Source organism: Meleagris gallopavo, chromosome 8, assembly GCF_905368555.1.
Source record: "Meleagris gallopavo chromosome 8, MGAL_WU_HG_1.1, whole genome shotgun sequence".
NCBI lineage: Eukaryota > Metazoa > Chordata > Aves > Galliformes > Phasianidae > Meleagris > Meleagris gallopavo.
In genome coordinates this window covers 26,000,213-26,022,357 of record NC_139411.1, presented here as the reverse complement: position 1 = coordinate 26,022,357, position 22,145 = coordinate 26,000,213, and the positions used below count along the sequence as shown (strand labels likewise).

At 40.1% G+C, this 22,145-nt stretch overlaps 1 protein-coding gene and 1 long non-coding RNA gene across 10 annotated transcripts in view; one reads left to right on the top strand and one right to left on the bottom strand.

Annotated features, from left to right (window-relative positions):
- LOC104912028 (uncharacterized) overlaps positions 1–11,845 on the top strand; it is a 40,976-nt gene extending 29,131 nt beyond the window's left edge. For all 9 annotated transcript variants that reach the window (XR_014884757.1, XR_014884759.1, XR_014884758.1 and 6 more), the window contains 2 exons: positions 9,395–9,538; positions 9,983–11,845. This is a non-coding gene — a long non-coding RNA (uncharacterized LOC104912028). The remainder of the gene's footprint in view (positions 1–9,394; positions 9,539–9,982) is intronic.
- TECTB (tectorin beta) lies at positions 238–7,597 on the bottom strand. The gene is made up of 10 exons (XM_019617820.3): positions 7,522–7,597; positions 5,548–5,738; positions 4,998–5,140; positions 4,839–4,911; positions 3,747–3,850; positions 3,588–3,671; positions 3,272–3,434; positions 1,668–1,737; positions 806–838; positions 238–334 (listed from the first exon to the last, which is right to left on the bottom strand). The coding sequence occupies exons 1-10, from the start codon at positions 7,595–7,597 to the stop codon at positions 282–284; spliced, it is 990 nt and encodes a 329-aa protein (XP_019473365.1). The 3' UTR covers positions 238–281.
- Positions 11,846–22,145: the final 10,300 nt, after the last annotated feature.

Genomic DNA, 22,145 nt, shown 5'->3' with positions numbered 1-22,145 from the left:
CAAACACTATTGGCATAACAGCTCTGTAAGAGGAGGCATCAGTAAAATACATAGCCATTTTATTTTCCCTAGTTTAAAATGTTTGCATGGATTTGGGAGGGATAGAGCTGCTCTGGGGCTCTCCAATACTAGAGACACAAGGCTCGTGGAATGGTTTATTTATCTGGTGAAATGGTGCACAGGGATTGCTGGTGACTTTTTCTTCTGTAAAATAAACATCTTTAGTAAAGAAGTCCTGGTCCAGGATTGGGAAATGTTAAGAAACGCAGCTAAGCTGAGTTTTATAATAAAATGGCACAAAAGCCAATCGCGAAGAGTAGGTGGAAGATAACATCTGCAAAAGAAAAAAAAAGACTAAATGTGAGTACTTCACCATCAGCTGCCTTTCATGTTTTCTTCCCACCCCTACCAAAATACTACATTCCCTAATGTAGCTCTGTCACTGTACCAGGTTTTGGCAAACAAGCTTTGAAAAGGCTTTCAAACCATCTCCAATAGAAATGCTTTCCAAGCATCTCTGTTAACCCAGTGAAGCATGTTTCTTCCTTTTTGGGAAAAGTGTGTGGAAAGAAGAGAAATTACTGTTCAGTATCGGAAGTTACTGATACAATTTCATTGTCTAGGTTGAAGGAAGTGTCTACAGGAGGAAAGCAAAGAGAGATGAGATTTGATTTTGAAATGTTTCCTTCTGTCAAAATCATAAAATTTACTAAATCTTTCTTTGAGCTATGGAGTTTACTTGGACAGAGCCACTCAGGATGCATATTTGGGATTGATATAATCATTGTTGTATTTTGCTGCTTACCTGAGAGCATGTAAAATCTGGATAAACCTTTGTCTGTAAAGTAAAATAAGAGAAAAAGATAACATTTGAATGTCTTGTTTTAAATAGGGCAAAGTGCACTAACGTGCTCTATAAAAGCAGATAATTTGGCCACACTTGAAAATTCTGGGTATTTTTTCCTCTTGGTTTTACTCTCTGAAGTTATAAAAGGATCCTCTCAGTTCTTTAAGTCTATAAAATTAGTGGTATTTAACTGGTGCAACCTTCTGATTGTCAATAATGTCACTCCATATGTATCTGTAATTTATGTTGGCTAGCAGGATGGTGTGGATGTGGTTGTGAAACCAGTATGAAGGGCTTTAGTGAAAGCATGATTAGGCATGCCTTGTTCCGAGGACTTGTATCCAAAGCGGGATCTGCAGAACCAAACTAGCTCAGGGAGAAATCCCTGCCGCCAGGAGGCAGCAGCTGGAAGTAAATTATTTTACTTTGTAATGGGAAGGATTGATTGCTGTTCACATTTAGGAGTGACAGGCATGTGGGGTCGATCTGCTGGATTTCTGGTTACTCTGAAGAACCCACTGTAAGTGCAAAGAAAGCCTCAGTGCTGCTTTTCTGTTGCTCTTAAGCCTGGCTTCTCTCCCACTCACATGCCTCCCATCATAGACTGTCTGGGCTGTTGCTGAGGTCAAATTTGGGTGACCAGGATTTACATTGCTAACTTGCTGTGGAAGTGGTTTGGCCACTTATCATTAATGCCAAATGGTGCATTACTCACTTTGTAAATGAAGAGACTTTCACTGAGCCAATCTGTCACAACCCCCCAACTTGGAGGTTTGCTGCTTCCCAAAGGGAGCACCACCCCAGGAACCCGGCCACTTACTGCGCACTGAGATCTCCGCCACTAAAACACCTCCAGTTTGTTCCATGCGCTGCTTTCGTTTGTCACACGTCTAAGGGATCAGAGAGAAAGCCATGTATACCCCACAAAATTAATATACGTACGTGTACATCCAAATCCAATTCTCACGTTTCCAACCAAGTAAATGAAATCTGTATCAGTTTTGCTATGGACCATTTTTTATTTTTCTGTAATCATTGGGGTTTTTTGGTGCTCAAGGAGAGCTTTTGCTGTGTATTGGATGAGGACTTTGGTGTGCCTGTATTGTGGCTTTCAGTGGGCTGCTCTTCCCATGCAGCTTCAAACAAGCCTTCTGTCAAGGAGGAAAGGGGTAGCTGAGCTCCATCTATTTAACCTATTAACCTATAACCTCTGTGAAGACTTCTGTTGTTTATTGCTAATTGTAATTATTCTTCATTGGATATGAAGTGGAAGCACCAAATCCCTTCCATTCAGATCATCTTCTATCTAATGTCTCTTGTTACAGCTGACAAGGTCTTTATCAGAGTACTGTGATGTTTTCTTTTCACCCTGATCCGTGACTGGATAAAAAGTTTAAAAAACATTTAAAAACAAAGAACAAAATCTAAGCCCAGATTTTTTTTCTTTTGCCTTTGAAACTTGAAATTTCTAATAATGCATTTTTATCAGACCTGTGGCTTCTGCACGAGCCAGTGCCCCTGTTTAGTGCTGCTACTGGGTAATAGGCTGCTGTCCTACAGTGGCACCAGTACTGAGAAGGGGTTTGGAAAGAATTGTTATGAACAGGAATGATGTTTTCTCTTCTTCAGCAAAAAAAATATTTGTTGTTGATATAAGTGTCTGTGGGCCAAGAGATATTTGGAGCTTTCATTTCAGATGAAATAAAATTCAACTTCATTTTATGGCAATGACATATTCATAGTAAGAGAAGGAATAATGAAGCCCTGACTTCCTGAAGGAGGTAGAAAAAAGTCTTTAAAGAAAGATAGCTTAGTAACCCTTGCATCAGTTGGTGTGATTGGTACATGTTCCTAATGCAACATAGCATGCCTGCATAGGCATACTCCCTCTCATTCTTACCTAAGGCTGCAGAAACCTGCTCTGTGATCCCAGTGTTCCTGTTCCAGTGACTACTTATGTATTTCCTGCAGAGCAGGACAGCTCCAATAGCAGTAACTTGCTGTGGGGTAGCAGAGATCTTCCTCCAGGAAGAAGGTCTGGGAGGTTTTATTTGAGCAAAGGCAAGCTTTGAGCTAGGTTGCTCTCAGCACTGAAATATATGGTAAAGTGGCAATGCTCTACTTTCTCCTATTTTTTTTCAGGCTTTTGTTTAGCTGTAGCTGTCTGCCAAACAAGAGTGTAGTCTGCAATGTTGACAAAAACTGAGGTTTTAAACAACTACATTATTTCTCAATACCTCCAAACAAATTGCTCAACGCTGCAGGCACTGCTCATGGCATGATAGGGATCAGGGTGCACAGCCCACCACTTGGGTTAATGCGTAGTGGTGGCTCTATCTAATGCCTGCTCCTCACCTGGCTTGCCCCCGGATCACCCTCTGTCTGAAATTAGCTCAGTGTATTTCCTTTGGAGGGAGGCCTTACCACTGGGCAGGAGAACTTCTCACTGTCGCAGACGTGCGTCTCGCAGTGCAGCCAGACCTTGGACAGCTTGGGGATGTTTTGGAAGCGGAAGGCATTAAACTGAAACGTCGCACGGTTTGTTTTCCCATTCTCATGGACGACAATGGAGAAGTCGGAGGCACACCTGTATTGTGTGTGGAGAAATGTCAGAGCTTGACTTGTGAATCGTGTCCTGACGTCACAGTCTGGTGAAGGCATTTCCCCAACTTTGGGTCGCTTGCTACTTTTGTGCACTTGGGAAACAGTAGGGCAGCTTCCCAGGCCCAGCAGCACCTACCCCTTGGTGATCAGAGGCCAGTGCACCTGGTAGAAGTACTCTGAGGAGGGTGTTGCCCAGCAGTTGTTGAGAACAACTTTGAACCTGGGAAGGCACAAGCATCAGATCAGCACACAGCATCCCGATTGCCAATTTATTGTCATCTCTTTCTTCACATACCTGTCACTTAAGCCCTTAGCTTCCACACCAGCAAATATGTCAGAACCAATTTCTGATGTTTCGACGACAAAAGGGGCTTCTTTTATACTTGAAAACTTAGCATTCTTTGAGAAAAAAAAAAAAAAGAGGAAAAAGCATCATACGTTATAAGCACCATGCAGAGCAGAGGCACATGGCAACTTTAGACAGCTCTGGAGAGGTGGACTCCAGAAGCCTAGGTACTTATTACCTGAGAGCTCCAAAGTCTGTGTTTAGTAGTAGGACTATTGCAATTTTGGTGATGTTTGGTTCATAATAGTAATAAGTGGCAGAATTTGCTGCTGATTGAGATGTGGGATGTGCGGAATGAGAGCATGAGTGGGAAGTGGGCCTAAGGCTGCTGCCCTTGTGAACCAGAGCTGCTGGGAGAAGTGGGTAGAGAGTGGGGCACTGGAGATGACTGTATGGAGTGGGAATGGGGTTGGTCATATTGAGGGTAATTGAGTGAAGTAGCTGTGCTTTTTCTAGCTGCTTTGGTGCTTTAGAGTGTGCTTTGGTGGGAAAAGATCAGGAGCAGCATGAAGTAGCTGTGGGGAGGTGAGAAATGCTTCAAAAGCTCAGCCTGATATCCAGGGACAGATGCTGGAAGCAAAATTCCAGCAGGATCTTTGGGGAACATGAAATGTCTGCCAGATGAGAGGACAAGGAAGCAGACTGCAGGGGACATACGGATCTTTTCAATTCCTATAGAGACAATGTCATAGTGGCAGTGTCTGTAGGTGCATACTGCTGCTCTTTGAGTGGGACTACCAACAAGTTTTGCTTTTTTCTTTATAAAACTTGTCAGCATGTTAGAAATGTACCAGTCAGCAGAAAAAAGCTGCCTCATGTGGAGGAATTAGACAAACATTTGGCATGTGTCTACTCTGTTCAGTTTAAGTTACATCCCTGTTAATCACTGGAAACAAGGACCTGTACAAACCACGCTGTAATGATCTGCTGAGGGCTGGTATTGTGCTCCCTGACGTGCAGAAGTCAGGAGCAGCAGCCCTTTTTTCTTGCTGAAGTTTGTGGTAAGTGAAGGCAAAAAGCTGAGTGGCAAAGAAGACTTACAGAGTAGAAGTTGAGGGATAACTGACTTTCAAATGAGCCAGAGCTCCCATTCTTCACGTGGACGGTGGCCACCCTAGGGACGTAAAAACCATATAACTCCGTATAAGTGAAACCTGGGGTTTAAAAAGGAGTGAGCCTCACTGCCAGACCAAAACTTACCTTTGGTCGAAGGCAGCCTGGTTCACCAAGTAGTTGGCATTGTACGTGCAGGTGAATGAGTAATTCACAGGCTGGCTCTTCACGATCACTGTGGAGTCATTGGAGACAATGGAGTTGTAGAAGTGATAAACAGGGTTCTTAAACTGTAGGTGGGAAAATAGAAACATGTATGCAACAGTGACTATTTGAGGCACCAGGTGACCTGGCATGTTGAAATATGAGGATTCAACCTCGTGACAAAACAGCATTCCTAAAGAAACATGGTTTTGTAGCTTTTCATATTCTGTGTATGCGTGCAAATGGGTGACAGGCACGCAAGCTAATAACACTAAACCTGCGTATATTTTGCCTGTAGATGCAGAGCATGACTATTTAATTCCTCCTTCTTCTATATCTACAAAAAGACCTGATACCCAAATTGCCCTCTCTTCATCAGTACTTAAAGCCCACTGGAACCAAAAGAGCTCTTTCAAGTGAATCCATCCAATTCCTGAACCCAGCTCAGGCTGAGCTGTGTTACCTGTCAGAAACATTGGTCTGACAGTCTTACCTCTGACTGGGTCCCACAGTATGATTTGTTTTTAGGTGACAGGTCTGGGATTGTGAACTGGTAGTATCCTGAATCGTGGATCCCATTGTAACAAATGCCTCCAAGTGCCAGCTGATTGACCTCCCATCCATAAGGACACTCCGGAATTTTTGTAATGATGGTTCTAGGATAGCAGTATACCAGAATTACATCTGAAAGGAAAACAGTATGCCTAGAGTAACATTCAGGAGTGCCTTTTTTTCAAAAAGACAAGTCTTCACATCTGCTTTTCATGGGGATTTAAATCCTGTGGGTGGGAACATCTGCTGAAAGGTCCCCTAATGTTAGCAGCAGGGGAATGGGAACAGTGTGTGCTACGCAGAACTGACCTCAGGGTTGTTAAATTCTGTCCTCCCTGAATGAATTTTGTCCTTGCTTTCTAATCAACACAAAACTTCATGCACATTTTTAATCTTTCTGGAGCAGCTGATTAAGGAACAAAGACGCTGAGGTGAAGAACTGGTGCACTGAAGTGTTTGCAGCACAGAGCTGCAGAGCTGGCTGCTGTTGGTAGAATGACATTGGCACTGCAAAAATAATATCAGCAAAGTTGTTTGTTAGGCTGCAATAGATTTGCATCTTTTTGTAGCAGTGTTTGATCTGGAGGGACCAGTGTACACAAGTTTTACAATTTCCATGTTAAAAGCTAAGATCCAAAAATGAACCTATCTCTGTTAGCAGTGTTTGTAAAGTAAATCAACTCAGAAGCCTAGCCCTGTTAACAGTGATAGCTAATTGCACTGCAATTTGTTTCCTTGAGTGGTTACTGCTAGAGCAACAAGAAATATTGAACATCACAACTGAGACTAATTGCTTTGTCATGTCAGAAGATTTGAGCCTTTTTCAAAGAGAATCAGGCAGTGTGAATTTGAGGATGTGATGTGAATTCGAATGAAAAACTGACTAAACACTACTGAACTGAAAATTGGGAAAGAATGCCAATTACTGCCTTAAAAAACACTCTACCCAGAACTACTTGTCTATTTTAAAACTTCCAACACTCTCATCTTTACGATAAAAGCCTGATTCTTCAGCCTTCCTATGCTTGCAGGAGTTTGGGAAATATGCAGGAGTTGGGGGAATTTATGTGGGGAACATAACATAGGGACCTTACTAGCTTACTTCTTTCAAATCAACAAATGCAGACTTGTTCTGCTTGTGTTGGAGGTCAGAGATGGTGACTTCACAACTGTGGGAAGGTCCTCAGCTCTGAGAAACTCCTTGTGCAAGAGAGGGCACTGAAATTGGTGGAGAGAGGGCCAAATACTTAAAATTTACCATGAAGTTACTGGCAGTAGCATACACTGGTCTATTATTTTATGCACACGTGCCACACACATTCAGTGCAAAGACTCTCTATTGAGGCATATTCCAACATGTTCCTAGAGTATGTATCTTAATTTTAGTGAATTCTACACTGAAGGTTTGTCTGGCACCAGATCATTTGAGCATCTAGGTAGAAATCAGAGTGTAATTAGGGCCTCAGCTTCAATGATGATCATTATGTTTTTAAATATAGCAGTGGTGTTCAGAAGCTCAGCCCAGCTCACTCACTCAGCACCAGTCATCAGACTGCAGTGAGGAAGGCTAAAGCCCAGCTCAGGCAGCAGAGATCAGCAGCACTAACCATGGCTATTTCAGCCAATTTCTAATTGCTGCTCTTTTATTTGCCTTCTTACATCTCAATTCTATTCACGCTTAACTTTATTGCACGTGGTTATTGCAGAATTAAGCATCCTAATTCTGTAGGGAGGTACGACCTTAGTAGTGCATGCTTTACTATGCTAGCTAGAAATAAATCTATAAAAGAAATATGAGGGTTAACTCTCCAGAACCTACAGTTTAACTCTCTGAAGAAAACCAGCTTCAAATGGAAAACAACACTTTAGCAGATAAAATACAAGAAAAGAGCATAGGAAACTTGAGTAATTCTACCTGCTTTGTTTGGAGTGCAGGGCCCCGCAAAAGCTTCAGCCAAGATGACCATCAGATAAATAGTAACAGCCACCATTTCTTGCAATGACCTGAGGACACAGGGAAAAAAGCTGAATTTGTCTTCTCAACTGGAAGACATGAAACTGTTAAACTGGCTACTATTTAAACTTGTCAGTCTTGCAGAGAGAGAAATAAATAAGATTGCTGATATTGTCACCCAATTTCATTGCATCAAAAAGACGTGTATTTCCAAGACCACTATTATTGATGGATCACTACTGTGACAGTTCTACTATTTCAGTTTAGTGCTGATTTAAAGTTATTCTAGGATATTTTTATTCTTTTAAAGAGTCTAAAGCTGAAACATTAGTATAACTAAAGGAAATTGAAACAATGGGAGATGAAAAAAGAGAGAATAAAAATTACTAGAAGAGATACTATGCAACTAATATACATACTGTGCTTAATAATGTAATGCAAAAATTATTCTGTGTTGATGTCTACCCTGATGTATATAATCTTAACTTCTTGTAGGTTTTTTTTGTTTGTTTGTTTTTTTTTTTAGTTGTTTCAATTTCTGTTCTGAAAACTGTAAGTTTAGCAGTAATTATCCTTTGTGGCTGTAGTTTCCATCTCCACTGCAGGCCTCAAACCTGCCAGCTGCTTCCTGCAGGCAGAAACACACTTCGGCACAGAGCACCCTGTGGGGCTGGGACTGCTGTGCTCCCATTTTGCCCTCATATCTGTATTACTGAGCACAGTATCAGAATTAAGTAATATAACATAGGTAAAGAAGAAAGTCTTGCCCACTAAGTATTCCCAAGAAAAGAAATCGATTTCAGCATTTTCACTCATCCTCTTTCTAAATACATTTATAAAAAGCACACACACGACATTTCAGTGGCAACCCCTTCTAATTATAATCCTATGCTTTCTGCTGTAAATGAAGTATAATACCTACAAGAGAGGAGAGGATTAAGTATTTCAGATTTTCATTGCGGTCTTATTCCAGTAGCTGCGTTGCCGGCTCTTCCCAAGATGTCCTCTTTCAAATGAACCCAGCTGGTGTTATCTCCGCTTTATATAAGCAATCTTGTAAAAGGAGCCCATCTCTGGTTAAATCTCAGCCCGCCAGTATTGTCCACTGTGGGAGAAAAAAAAAGTTATAGAAAAGCAATTCCCTTCCCTTAGATGGGACTGTGTTGCTGCTATTTGATTTTTTAAGTCTGTAGTGGTTTTTTGTTTTTTTTTTTAACAGATCTTGGAAATAACTGGACAGAAGCTTGCTGAAGGTGTATGACTGACATAATTTCTCTCTTTTCCAAGTTTCTTAGGAAACTGTAGAATTTTTGCAGTGACAAAATCACAGCTGTCTTATAGAACTCAGTGAAAAGATTTTTATAGGAATTAGATGTCTGTCTTAAAATGAGTTATTGACAAGGTCAATGTTTTGTGCCATGCAGATGGAAAGAAGTAATTTCAGCATCATATACCACCTTTGGAATTATCTCATATGCTTATTTTTCCTGAAAGCTCACAGCTGAGTCTAGGTGGGATCTTTCATATTTCTTTTGTACTATATAACTGCACCACAAAATACTGAGTGAGTATAGGACTGTAAAATATGCGCTAAATATCACACTATGTAAGTGTATATTTATCACACTTCTATATTAAACATCACATTATTTTACAGTGTAAAATTTACCATTGTATGGAGCATTCAAATCAGTTTGCCTTCACTATGACACACGCCCTGTGTTTGCCACATGACAGTCATAGTAGATTTTTCATGTGACCCGTAGCATCCTGTTTGTCCTGTGTGGTGACAGACCTAGGAAAAGGACTTGAGTGTGATGCTGCTGTTTTGCAGAACTAAAGAAAAATGACAAGTTGTAAAAATGACAAGCGATGGATCCAGTTCTGTGGCTCCTCAGATCTGAGTTTGGTGGCCCCTTCTGTGCAGTTTTCCATTTGGGAAGAGTTGAATTCCGCCTCATTTCTGGCAGAATTTAATGTGAGTCTTCTTCTTCCAAGTGGCTTTTGGGTTAGGGGGGTCATGGAGTAGAAAGGTTTTTTGCAGGAAGGAGTAGAACAGAAGAGCACAGCAGCTCTGATCTTAAACCGAAATACTGGACAATGTGGGTTCAGTTCTCCTGTGGGTGCTCCATGTAGAAAAGAACCAGTGAGGTGTTTGGGCTCACCTTCACGAGAGCATTCACTGCCCTAAATCCAGACCACAAGGAGTCTTAGCTAATGCCCTGGACCTTGCAAGCATGGCTATAGATACAGTGCATTGTAAGGGATGCTAATTCTTGCCCAGCAGTGATGGTGTGAAGGTGAATCTATAAAGATGTGAAAATATTAATACATAATTAGAGTGACTTCTAATTCTTGCAAACTGATTCAAAGCCCTAAAGAAAGTTTAAAAAGCCTGTAAAAAGTCTATTTTTTGTTTCAGATAATGAACTTAACGTGGATCTGAAGCATCAGAAGGATTGCATCTTGTTAAATAGGCTGCTCCCACTGTTCTTGTGGGTCAGGTTCCACAAGCCATCACATACCGGTTTAATGAGATTACTTAAAGAGGTACAAACGGATAAACACTCTTGGTTAGAGTTTGTTTTTATTTTAATTGAATTAAAGAATAATCCACTGAACAAGAACAGAAGCTCAGAAATTGTTTGGTTTACTTTAGCTAGGGATTATTCTTATTAGGAATTCTAAAATAAGGGAAATTTAATTCAATATATCTGTTTTATAGTCTCACCCCCAATCTTTCTGCAGGCACCGAAGCCCAAATTCGATTTCTAACTCCCAGCTCTGGCTGAATATAGACAGTGTAAATGTTCTTTTTTTTTTTTTTGTATGTGTGTGTGTACCTGTGCATTTGGATTAAAACTAGAAACTGGGAGCTGTTAAAGCATCTTGAACCACTCTGCTAGCAAGCCTTCACAGGCCAGGAACAAGGCAAAGGTTTACTTAAAAATGTTCATGAGAAGGGCTTCATATGCAAACTGATTCTTCATGCTCAGGAGATCAGCTTCAGCCTTGGGGTTGGATTGGGTCTTTTGGGTCTTGCAGGACTAATTTGGAGCATGAAATATTTGGCTAAACTTGATGATGATTAGTGTAAATATTTTGCTAAAAATGATGCAACTTCATCACAAAGCTAATAGCTGAAATACAGATTGGCTTTGTTATTTTATTATTTTAATCAAATGATGCAATTAAATAATCACTGATGTAATGCCATAGGTTTCAGTGGAATTATTCCAAGCTAGATCCAATCTTGTAATTTTTGAAAGAAAATAAATCTCTCATTATCTTCTCACAGAAAAGCAACCTCTGTGTACATAATACTCCTTTTAGGTGAAAGGTAGAATACAGACTAAAATCTATTAAACGAATTTGGCAAAAGTGCCATCTGGTCTACAGCAATTTACATTTGCATGAGAAAAAAGCACAAAATGTACCTAAACTGAACAGCATTGGATACCTGCTCTGATCAAAGGTGAAGGCTTGAGGAAGGGTTAGATTTCTCTCAGTAATTGAATCACAGAGAAAGGAAAGCCATTAAATTTGCAAAGGAGGCCATTGAGGTTTGTTGCATTTCCCTGACTCTTTCCAAGCCCATTGAATAATCTCAGCAATCTAAGTATCTCTAAAGATTTTGTCAAAGAGCAAATGAAGGCCTTATTGTGAATTTTGCCTACAAGGGCAGCTTGTCTCTTTAGCTTTGTTCCTCTGGTTGTGATTGAAAGCTGTGCAAATATCTACTGTCTGGTTCTTACATGGAGAAATTGAGGTTTTGCTCTTAGAATCTGCAAAGGTTATTGTGACATTCAGTTTTTATTGTTTTGGAAAAGACAGTGAGCTTGAAGAACTCCTTAATTTTATGGAAGGACTTCATAGGGTAATGAGAAGCAGTGGAGGTATTTCACTGACTTTAGGAGGAGTGAAACCTGATGACATTTGTCTAGAAGTTGCCATGTGCTGTAGAAGTGCCATAGTGTTTCCAATCATGCACCGAAATCTGGCATTCTTACTTGCATCTGATATAAGGGGTGCCTTTACAATACAAGTGTGGAGATGTGCTTACTGGGTCCAGAAGCACAGGGGCTGTATTTGTACTGTGCTTGATATGACTTAAAGGGTTCTGTTATGGAATCACACAACTGAGTTGCTACAGTCAAGCTGTTCTGGATCCCAAGTCTAGAGTGGGCTGTGCTTTGCAGACTTGTTACCTTGACTTGTAAGTACCTTATGGATTTCAGCATTGTTTTCCATTTTATAGAATAAATACCTGCCCAGTAGTTAGTCATTTGTGGCATGTGGCTGGTCACTCATTTCAGCACATGATGTTTGAGCCTTAACGAACAGATGATAGAACTGTGCTCACACATAACAGAGCACCTGGCACCCGTCTGTACCCAATAGCCATAAGTCCTCAGGTAGCTCACGTTCTTCAATAACTACCCCAAATCAAACCAGAAGCATGAGAAGTCAGAGGAAAACATAACTGTGGGAGAAAGAGACATAAAAATCAGAAATACGGTTTTGGAGCACTGGAAGTGATGGGCTCCTGCTCTAAATTGCCTTGTGTATCACAGGCAATTCACTGCGTAGGTATAACTACGCAGTGCTGATTCATAACTTCTGAGCTATCATCTGCAGCCGCATGCTTAGCGAGCAGCACTGCTGCTGGGACATGCACCACGTGGGGTGTGGCTGAGCATACACTCAGCTGAAGAACCATTCCCTTCACATTTCTGCTGTCCAATGCATTCCCACTGATGTTCACAACAGGAAATCTTACAGCTTGCAGAAGTTGAGGAAATAATCGTGTATATTTGAATGCTTGTTGCTGTTTAGCTTTGCCAGCGAATTCAAAGTAATATTCTTCAGAAGCTCGTCCATCTAAGTTTTCCCTGGAATTCTCTACTGTTGGAAAAAATCACTGATTTCCAGCTGAGTTTCCTTCACGCCAAAACACTTCAGGTAAGTGTTTTGTTTTACCTATTTCCTTATAGGCTGTCCCAGAGCTAACTATTTGCTCAGATTAAGGGCTTTGGGCTTGATTTAATGAGGGCATGAGACATGCAAAGCAGATCATGTGAGACTGCAACTGATGACTTACACTGGTCACATGAGACCACAACCATCCTTGGACTGCTTGCTTCTTCTGGAGATGCCTAAACTTGCAAGATGCTTGATTCACTTGCTTTAACCAGGCATGCAGTGCATTCATTGGAGCTGTAAGGAGGCCAAAATATCTGCAACTGTGCTGCAGGACCTGTAGGAGACTCGTGATCTTTTGGAGCAGGACCTGGAGGATACTCAAGGGCATTTCCAATGGGGCTGAATGTTGTGTGAGGGCATCCGGATTGAGATTTAGGCATGTTGCTCTGCTTGGCTTCATGTTTATTTTTTGTCTGCCTTGGAAGCTGAAGGACCCTGCATGCTCTCCTGTACGCATGCCTGATCTTGCTCTAGTTGGCACAGTGCTCTCAGCATTTTGATTGAGTGGCCAAAGCTAACTCCTACGTGGAGGTCAGGGCACTTCAGGCAAAAAACAGCTTTAAACTCGATGGGCTGGAAGTGCAAGGACTCTAATTACCAGGCCTGTCTTCTCCAGCGATGCTGTAAAGAAAGAGTGGCTTTGGCTCCTGGACTCAGCTGTAATTGGTGCTGCTGTGTCTCTCTGTATATGCCAGAGCAGAACTGCAGGGATTTTCTGTTGAGCGTAAGGCTTTTTCAGAGGAATAATGTTGTTTGGGGATTAGCATTCTGGAATCACCTGAATTTGGCCTGCATGGCTTTTGAAGTGTTTAAGTGCTTTTTTGGATCTCAACCCTGCCATGCTGTATAACACCTTGTAAGCCTTTCAGCTCATGTTATCTCAACAACAGGTCTTGATCTCTACTTGGTGTTGGAGGTGGGGGAAGATTTTTAGTGGAAGGTGAGAAAGAAGGTAGAATGGACTCTTTGTGTCATTCATTTGTTTAATTTTCTCAGGTTGGCAGTGTGCTCTGACACAGTAACCGTTGCTCCTTCTGTTCCAGTAGTACTTTTCTTTTTTTCCTGGACACCAGTGCTGGGAGGGTTGCAGCAGTATCATGTCTCTGAGCATGGGCTAGGTTACAACGCTGCAGCTTTGAGACACTCCATTAGTAGTAGCTGTCTGTTCTTCTGACTCTATGATGGCCATAAATAATGCTGCTCACCATGTCTAAGCACTTTGCTATAGAAGGACTGAAAAACAGTGAAGAATTAAAGAAAATGTTACAGACAAATCAACCCTAACTTGAAAGCATCTATGTCCACTCAGGCCTCGAATCCTTCCCCCTGCAATACCTCAAACTGTAACTGAGCTGCAGGGACTACCTCCAGCTTCCTGCAGTGGTCTCAGCCAGCTGAGTTACAAAGCCGCTTGGTGGGATCTGGATATGATTGCATACATAAAGGACGAGCAAAAATTGGGTTCTAGAAATGGGTTAGCACTATGCATGTGGCCCACATAGTCTGACTAGAAAGCTACCTTTACACTTTTAGTGCCTTTTACTCTCATTTATTCCTACAGTTTCTGAGCCTGTGTGCTTTCTAAATCCCAGCTGCAACCTAAAACTACGAGTTTTCATCATGCTCACCAACAGGAACTCTTAAAACAAGAGCACAAATAGCATGTTTACAATTATCATGTGATTTTTCCTTTGAGGATGACCATTCATATGTATAGAAATATGGACTGTCCACGTAATCTGTTCACCACATTTCCTATCCTTTGAAGTATTAAGATTCAGACATTTTCTATAGGAATTAGCCTTTCTCTATCTGTAGTGCTGCCCTCTCAAATCCAACACAAAACCTCTGCTCTTCTCTCAATAACAGCAGCTGATTAGAATCACAGTTCTGGTTTCCTGAGCTACAAAATCCTGCTAGTTTGTTCTTAGACCTACTTTTTTATCACATTGTATTCATTATAATAGCATTGTCCCCATTTTTAAGAGCTTGTGATTTTTCAGGAGGCTGATAGCGTCATGCTTGGAGACAGTCTCTCTTATAAGGAATTATAAGGTTTCTTATGTGGCTTTAAGAGTGATATTATCAAAATTACCTGTATTAATTAGCTTGTGCTGTACTAGTAAAGTGATCATAATACTGCTTATCATGAACATAGTACCATTATCTCTATTTGCAGATAGGACTGAGCTACAGAAAGGCAATGCCCAGTGTAGGGCTCTTGATCAGGCCATACTGCTTTTATTTTCCCCCTGATGTTCAAACTGTAAGTAGCTTGGAGAAGGAGCTAGCCAAGCAAGCTGGTTGGATAAGAAATGCCTTCTGTGAAGCTGCAGGAATCTTGCCTTGACTATTAGGCCATGACATCTAGAACACAGGGCTCTTAACTTATCTCAAAAGCTATTTTGCCACCTATAGAACCAAATTCCCCTTCTTGCCACTTTACTATTCAAACTGGGACTTAAAGCTTTTTAATGGTGACTTGATGAGTTACATTCTGTTGTTAGCTGAGTGTCCCGGTGGATTTGCCCCCTCAGATACCATAAGGAAAGTTCTTCCCAATTTGACAAGAGATAGTCTTTAATGCATTCAGCCTCCAAATAGGATGCTTTCTGGGATTTCCTATTGATAACAGACCAGATTTCAGACCACATATAAGATATAATTTTCTTGAAATTGCACCCAACACGTTTATGATGATATGCATTGAGATGTTTTCTCCCATTCATCATGCTGTACAATAGTAGAGAGATGTTACTGTCTCTTTGTGATGAGGATGAAGCAGAGCAATAGTCTAGAGACTTGAGGCACTCAGGTTGGAATTCATGTGTTTTTTCTTTATGGTAAACTAACTGACTGCTTAAAGTTAGGATTTTGAGGAGGATCACTGAAATACCAAATGCAAGAGATGATTTTATTGCTACCCACATAAAACTCTTTAGAGATTTTCACAGATTTCCTCTGATAGCCAAGATTGATAAAGATGTCACCTTTTCTTTTTTTCCTAATGGACTATAGCTGGTGTTGCTGTGACTCACTGAAAATCAATTAGATTTAGAAAATTGATTAGAATTGATTAGAAAAATCAATTAGAAAATCAATTAGTATGATGATCTTAGGTGTATTATCCACTAGCTTTTCAAATAATTATTTCAGTCTTCTAGTGTGGTCCATGGAATGATTAACACAATTGGGTGAATTATGCATTCAACAGAAAGACATATTTCAATCCAAGCTAGTTGAACAGAGCACTGTGGTGATCTGCAAAATGTTTACACTTACAACACACCAGAGACATTCAAGTAATAGTTCCTACAAATTGTTCCAGTAAACATGACACTAAAGTTCTCTTCTATGAGAATCCCTCACGAATATAATAATCCGATTCCTTCCAAGGGGTTCATAGAGTTGCACTCCTCCAAGTACTGATTTCTCCAGGACAGGTTGTGCTGAAAACTCCATGTTTATTAGGCTGCTAATGTCGCAGGAGCATCTGCTGTTGGTTGTTTATTCTAGGATTAGCTAAAATTAGAAGTTGACACGGTGTTCCTGGGCTAACTTAAAGGCCAAAATACAGTTTACTTATTCTGTTCATTTTTCTGTAAAAAATGTGGTCTTTAAAGTCAAAGCTGAGAAGATATCTTTCTCGAGTCAGGTCTTAAATGATCTTGAAATGAAAGTGTCTGGGGCAACTGACATATATGAGCAATAACTCCTGAGCAGTTTCCAAGGTAAGACCTTAACATGCTATGTTTCACACCTGGAGAATATTAAGAATTTTAAAGATCAAGATGTCAAAGCCTTGTTTTAAATGCTTGAAAACAGCTGATAAAGTCAATGAGTGACAACAGGACAAACCCACCATTTGTTGCCTGTACTAAAAGCAAATGAAGTTCAGTAGTTACTCTTTGCATTTTTGAATTATCTTCATATCTGAAAAACACGTGAAAAAAAAAAGGGAATAATGAATCATTTTTAATGTCGAGTGGGGAAGGTCCATTACAGATATTCTAAGTGTCTAAAGTTTAAAATGCTGAAATTAAGATCTTGAAAAAGGATCTGTTGAAGCTTTCCCTTTATTTCAGTTTTTTTTTGTTTTCTCAGTGAGCCTCTGTAAAAACATACCAGAATCAATGGTTAATTTTGCAAATGTAAGCTGTTTTCAAGCTTCTCTGATACCTCTAGCAGGAAACTCTTTGAAAAATAAAATAATAATGTAGTTGAAGTACCTGAGCCTTATATCTAAGTGTGTGTGTGTGTGTGTGTGTGTGTTGGGGGGAGTGTAGTATTTTGGCACATGTGAAGTCACAGGTTCATGAATATGAAATGTTGCAAAGACAACATTTTCTATATTTGCAGTGTTCTTTTTTCCAGGTTTTTGGAGACTATTATAGAGATCTAATTCCAGACACCAGTTGGCCAGGAGGTGGTGTTAGTGGTGTACTGTAAACAGACAACATGTAATGGCAAAGCAAAGTGACTAAGTCCTATTAAATCTGGTGAAGGTGTCTCACCCTCACCTGAATGTTGTTCCATCCCTTGAACTTTTCATTGGCCTGTTCTGATTATTTGCATTATCTGTAGAGATGATTATTTAGTGTTGCTGTTTCAACAAAGCAAGCAAGTCACAATATAAAGACAAATGTAATTTCCTTGAATCATTGGGGATACGTTAACTAGTAACGTACATAATTTATTACCTGGTAATTTAAATTAGATTTGATCAAGGCCTTGATCATTCTGGTCATCCAGATCTTTTTGAACATTGGTACTTGTCTGGTCTCCACTTTTTGACTTGCCTACACTAGACTTCTATGTGAGGTTCTGTTTGTACATCTTCCCTTCCAGCACACACTCACTTTGTGCAGGGTTTCAGCAGTGATTTCCTCTTGCTCTCTTGCCTCTGCTTTTCTCTCTGTAAATTGGCCATCAGTGAAGCCAAGCTCCGCAGCTGGGGAGACATTGGTTGGTATGTAGATGGAGCTAACATGGCTCCTTGGCACCAGACTGTTGCTGGGTATGGGTTTGCACTTTATCAACTATTTTAGTCACTGCCATCTGAAGATGGAAATAAAGGCTCTTGTGTGGTCTGCGTTACTGCACAATCATAGCCAGCCTGGACCCCTTAGTCTTTGTCCAACTATGCTCTCTTGAAGTGAAGGCCGTCTACAGCCCAAGTTTTGCTGCTCAGAAATCATAGGTGCTCAAAGGGGAAAGAAAGTGCACCCTGATATTTCATTATTATGCCTTCATCAGGAAAATTTCCCTGGTGTGGAAGGAGACCTGCGCTGATCTTCCCTGATGCAGACCAGTTCTTGCCTCACATTTTGCACAGGATGCATGAAATGGGGCAGCCCCTCTTGCCCTCTTATCTCTACATCAAAGTTGGGAGCATCCTGACTAGTGGACAAGATAATTCTTCTATGGTGAAATGCCTTTGTAATAGTTTCTTAGTGCTATATATAGCCATGTAATCTACAATAATTATTATCTTTTCTATTTAACATACTGGACAAAGTGTCCTAGGCCTGGGAAAAAAGCCATGAGAGTTAAAGGCCACTGAGATCAATCACACCGATGGTTTATTTATGTGGTTGGCTACTGTGATAGTAACAGCTTTTTCTTCTTAGCCAGTATGCTCTAATTTTGAAAAGACATAGCTATTCTATTAAAATCTTCAACTTTATTGCCCAAAATTTTAATTCTATTGAGACTCAATGCTGAAATATCTTTAAAAAAGAACAAATAAACAAAACCAATAAACAGAAAACTTGATCTAGGTGATTTAGATGGCTAATTCCTATCTTCAAAACAAGTTATTTAGAAATCGAAATGTGATTTTCAGGATTGCAAAACTGATAGTACTCTTGCCATCAGCATTGGAAGCTTCTCCATTTATATTTGCCAAATAAATTTTTGAGTTTCATGGACAACAGCTTTTATTTTTAATCTTTCAGAAAGTACTTTTTTCAGTGGAGCTACTTTGCATGCAGAGAGGCTGCTTTACAATGAGGCTACAGAGCCTGCCATTTATTCTTCAAATTGTTCTTCATCCTGTAAGTACGGAGAGCCTCCAGAATTTCTGAGGTCAATTGCTCTGAAAATACTGGCAGAGAGGGCCATTTTGAAAAGCACTGAATACTCCAAAGGTAACCTACAGCCCTTGTGGTGTTTTAAAATGAGAACTGCTAAGGAAGCAGTGTTTTGTTCCATGGGGAAAATATATCCCATGGATACATCAGTATTTTCTAGAGTCATTATTTTAGCTTTCCATCCAAATTCTGCACAGAATGAATGTGGAAATATTACAGTATTCTTTAGGATGGAAATTCTGAATTCTGATCAGTTATGCTTACAAAGCTGGAAGCACTGCTTGTTTTGGAAAAAAAAATCTGTCCCCTTTGTCCCACCCCCAGAAGTCTTTGAAGCAGATATCTTTTATCTCAGGAATTATATAAACTGAAACTTTTACTTTGGAAGGATGGAGGGAAATGTCTGCTTATTCAAGAAATGTATTTTTGAAGACTGGTCTTAAAGATACTGATAAGGCATGAGAACATGAGGGAAATTGTATACAATTAAGTCCAGCAAAGGACACTTAGCATAGAACTGGGTTTGAGAGTATGAGAATATGGGAAAGCAGGAAAAAAAAGCAAGTGTGGTTTGAGTGTGTATATACGGAATCATGAGGAAAACAGTGATAGAAACTCGGGAAATATTTAATCAGTCATTTGACTATGTCTGCAGCTGACGCATGGTAAATAAGTGACTGCTCAAGGTAAGGATGCCAGAACAGGAAGGTTTTTAATAGGCTTCTGACTTACATTACATAGACCTTGTAGTCTCATGCCTTTTTTAATTATGATGGTAAGCAATTGCTTGGCTTTCATGGCATTGTGTTTTGTTACAATACTTTAAATGAAAACATCACATTATTTTCATCAGGCTGACTTTGAGTTGAGAAATCTCTTGATTATAATTTCATTTGTTACAGGTAGCCAGTGATAACTTCAGGAAATTGCTGTCCTTACTCCTGCTGGGATTTCTGTTGTTATAGTGATAGATGATGTTTTTCAAACATTGTTTTGGAAAAAAATTCTGGGGTTATCATTAATATATAATTATGATAATGAATTGTGATGGCCTCAGTCTGCCTTCCTGTAATGCCAATGGAAGGTCTGTGCATATCCAAAATAAGATAAGAGTCTTTAGGTGTCCTTTACAGTAATTACAGTAATCAGAGACCTGTTAGGATAGCATTATTAGTTTATAGCCTTTGGACTGACTATTTTAATAGTCCATGTGCAAGAACAATACTTCCTCTTATTTTAGTGAGTAAGGACTATTAGAGTTACATAGGAAGAGGATGGCTTGAGCTGGAAAATGAGTGCACCTGTGCCTGTGCAGTGGTGGAAACCATGTCCAATCATCCAAAAATACCAGCTTCATGGCATGGCAGCATTTGTTTTCTTCCACAGATGTTCTGAATAAACAAAATATTTCTGAGAAGTTGGAAGAAACTCAGGAAATAAAGAATATTTTGCATTAAAGGCCACATGTATTAAACTGTGTAAATGCCTGAGTAACACCATGGTTATGTTTTGCAATCATAACTTCTATCATTTTGTTTTTTTCATTTTGATTTTCTTTGAATTCCCATACTTACTGAACATAACACACAGAGTCCTCTTGTTTGGTTTGTTTTTTTTTGTTTGTTTTTTGGTGGGGTATTTTTTTTTTGTGTGTGTGTGTGTTATTATTGGTTTTGTTCCCTTTGTGGAGTGTATGTGTACATATCTACACAAAAAATACATTATAATTTTGGAAGATGGAATGAGTCCATTTTGTTCATTTCCCTCTCATTGATGGTGTAAAAGATTACAGGATTGGCATGAATGCTGCATTTGGCCCTGGTGACATTTCAATCACAGTTAAACAGATTCTGTTGTACAAAATGCAAAGAAAAGGAAAGTACAGAGCCTGGCTTAGAGAAGGGTTTAAGATTTATGTACACATGAAGAATTAGGGTGTCAAAGCATGCTGGATAATTCTGGAATGGCCTGGTAAGCTGCGAGGCAGAACTGAATTCAGCAGTTGCATGCAGATCCTGTCAGCTCCAGAAACTGCAGCTGTAGAAAATTGTAGAAAAGGAATATGGTTTCCTTTAATCATTGTGGAGGGCTCTGAGAGGCAGAGGTGAAGGAGAAACGGGCAGGGTGGTCAGTCCAGGCACTAATTAGAGTCAAGGTCTGTTGAGGAAGTTAATGAGTTTCTAAATAGCCAACTAGGAGCCAGAAGGGAGCAGAAAAATAGCCTCTGCATCCTGTTCTTGTTTATGCCCTAAAGTAAGTGAGATCTTTAGGAGAGCTAGACAAAGTAAATACTTGCATCTGATGTGAAAACTTCCTAACACAACATGAAGGAAAATTTAAGCATATTTTTAGTCTGTTGAGATTGGTGATGATTCACATGCGTGCCCCTTGTGCCTTGCTGCAGTGCTCAGGATAGAACAGTTTGACTGCTCTGAGCTGTTCTGGTCTCTCTGACCCTGCATTTGGCTATGCTTCTGAAAGAGTCTGGCATGACTGCTCTTGTTTGCACTTCTCCCCCATCTTTGTATGCCAGATAGCTTTTGCCATCTTCCTGACCTTGCTGGACAAACATTGCACTAACACAGCTTTTGCATAGCATTCATTTGTTTTTGAAAAACATCAAAAGGCAAAAGAAATACAAGCAGGTAAGTGAAGGTAAATGAATTAGAAAAAAAAAATAATAATAAGATTGGGACGTCAAATCAGCACAAACACCAGAAAAACTGCATGAATAGTGCTTGTACGATGCAGGGAAGATACATTGTTCTGAATCAGGACCTAAGTGCATGCCTGCCTGCGTGCGTGTGTTCAGCTGTGGGTGTAAGTACACCCATTAGCTAGGCACCCACCTGCGGATGTCTGAATCAACACTGCAGCAACAGGGAGGATTTACTTACTTGAGTTCTCTGCTTTAGAAAGGTCTGGGCTTTCTGAACCGCTTGCACAGTGGATCTGACTTCATCAGTTTTGTGCCCTGCAGGGCTGTGTGCTATTCACATCTAATAGATATGTAATAACGTGCACGGATTAAGAAAAATATTTGATCTGCTATAAGGTTCTCTTTCATTTTCATCACCTTATTGCCTGATGGATCTTCATCAGGAAAGACCAGTGCATTTCTTTCAAGTTTGAAATGTTTGTCATTCCTGTGGTAGCTCAATTCTGACTCATGTCTTCTAATGACCAGAAAAGTAACATTAATATAGCAGCAAGCAATTTTAAACCCCAGCATCTATTTGTCCCACACTATCAATTGAGTGTGATTCCAGGCCTATAATTAACTCTGCAGTATTTGGAAGCGTGTTGTATCCACCACCTGCCTTCCTTATGCTGGATTTCTACTCCCTATATTATTCTTATGGAACTGAACAAGAGTGAAAAACAAGGCTAAAAACGAAGACGTTTCTCGATCAAAATCAAATGCCTTGTGTGATGTGGTTGCTTATCTTCTACTCCTCTTGTTGAAACAACCAACAGTAGTGGCTTAGGTTTTATCATCCTAGAACTGTA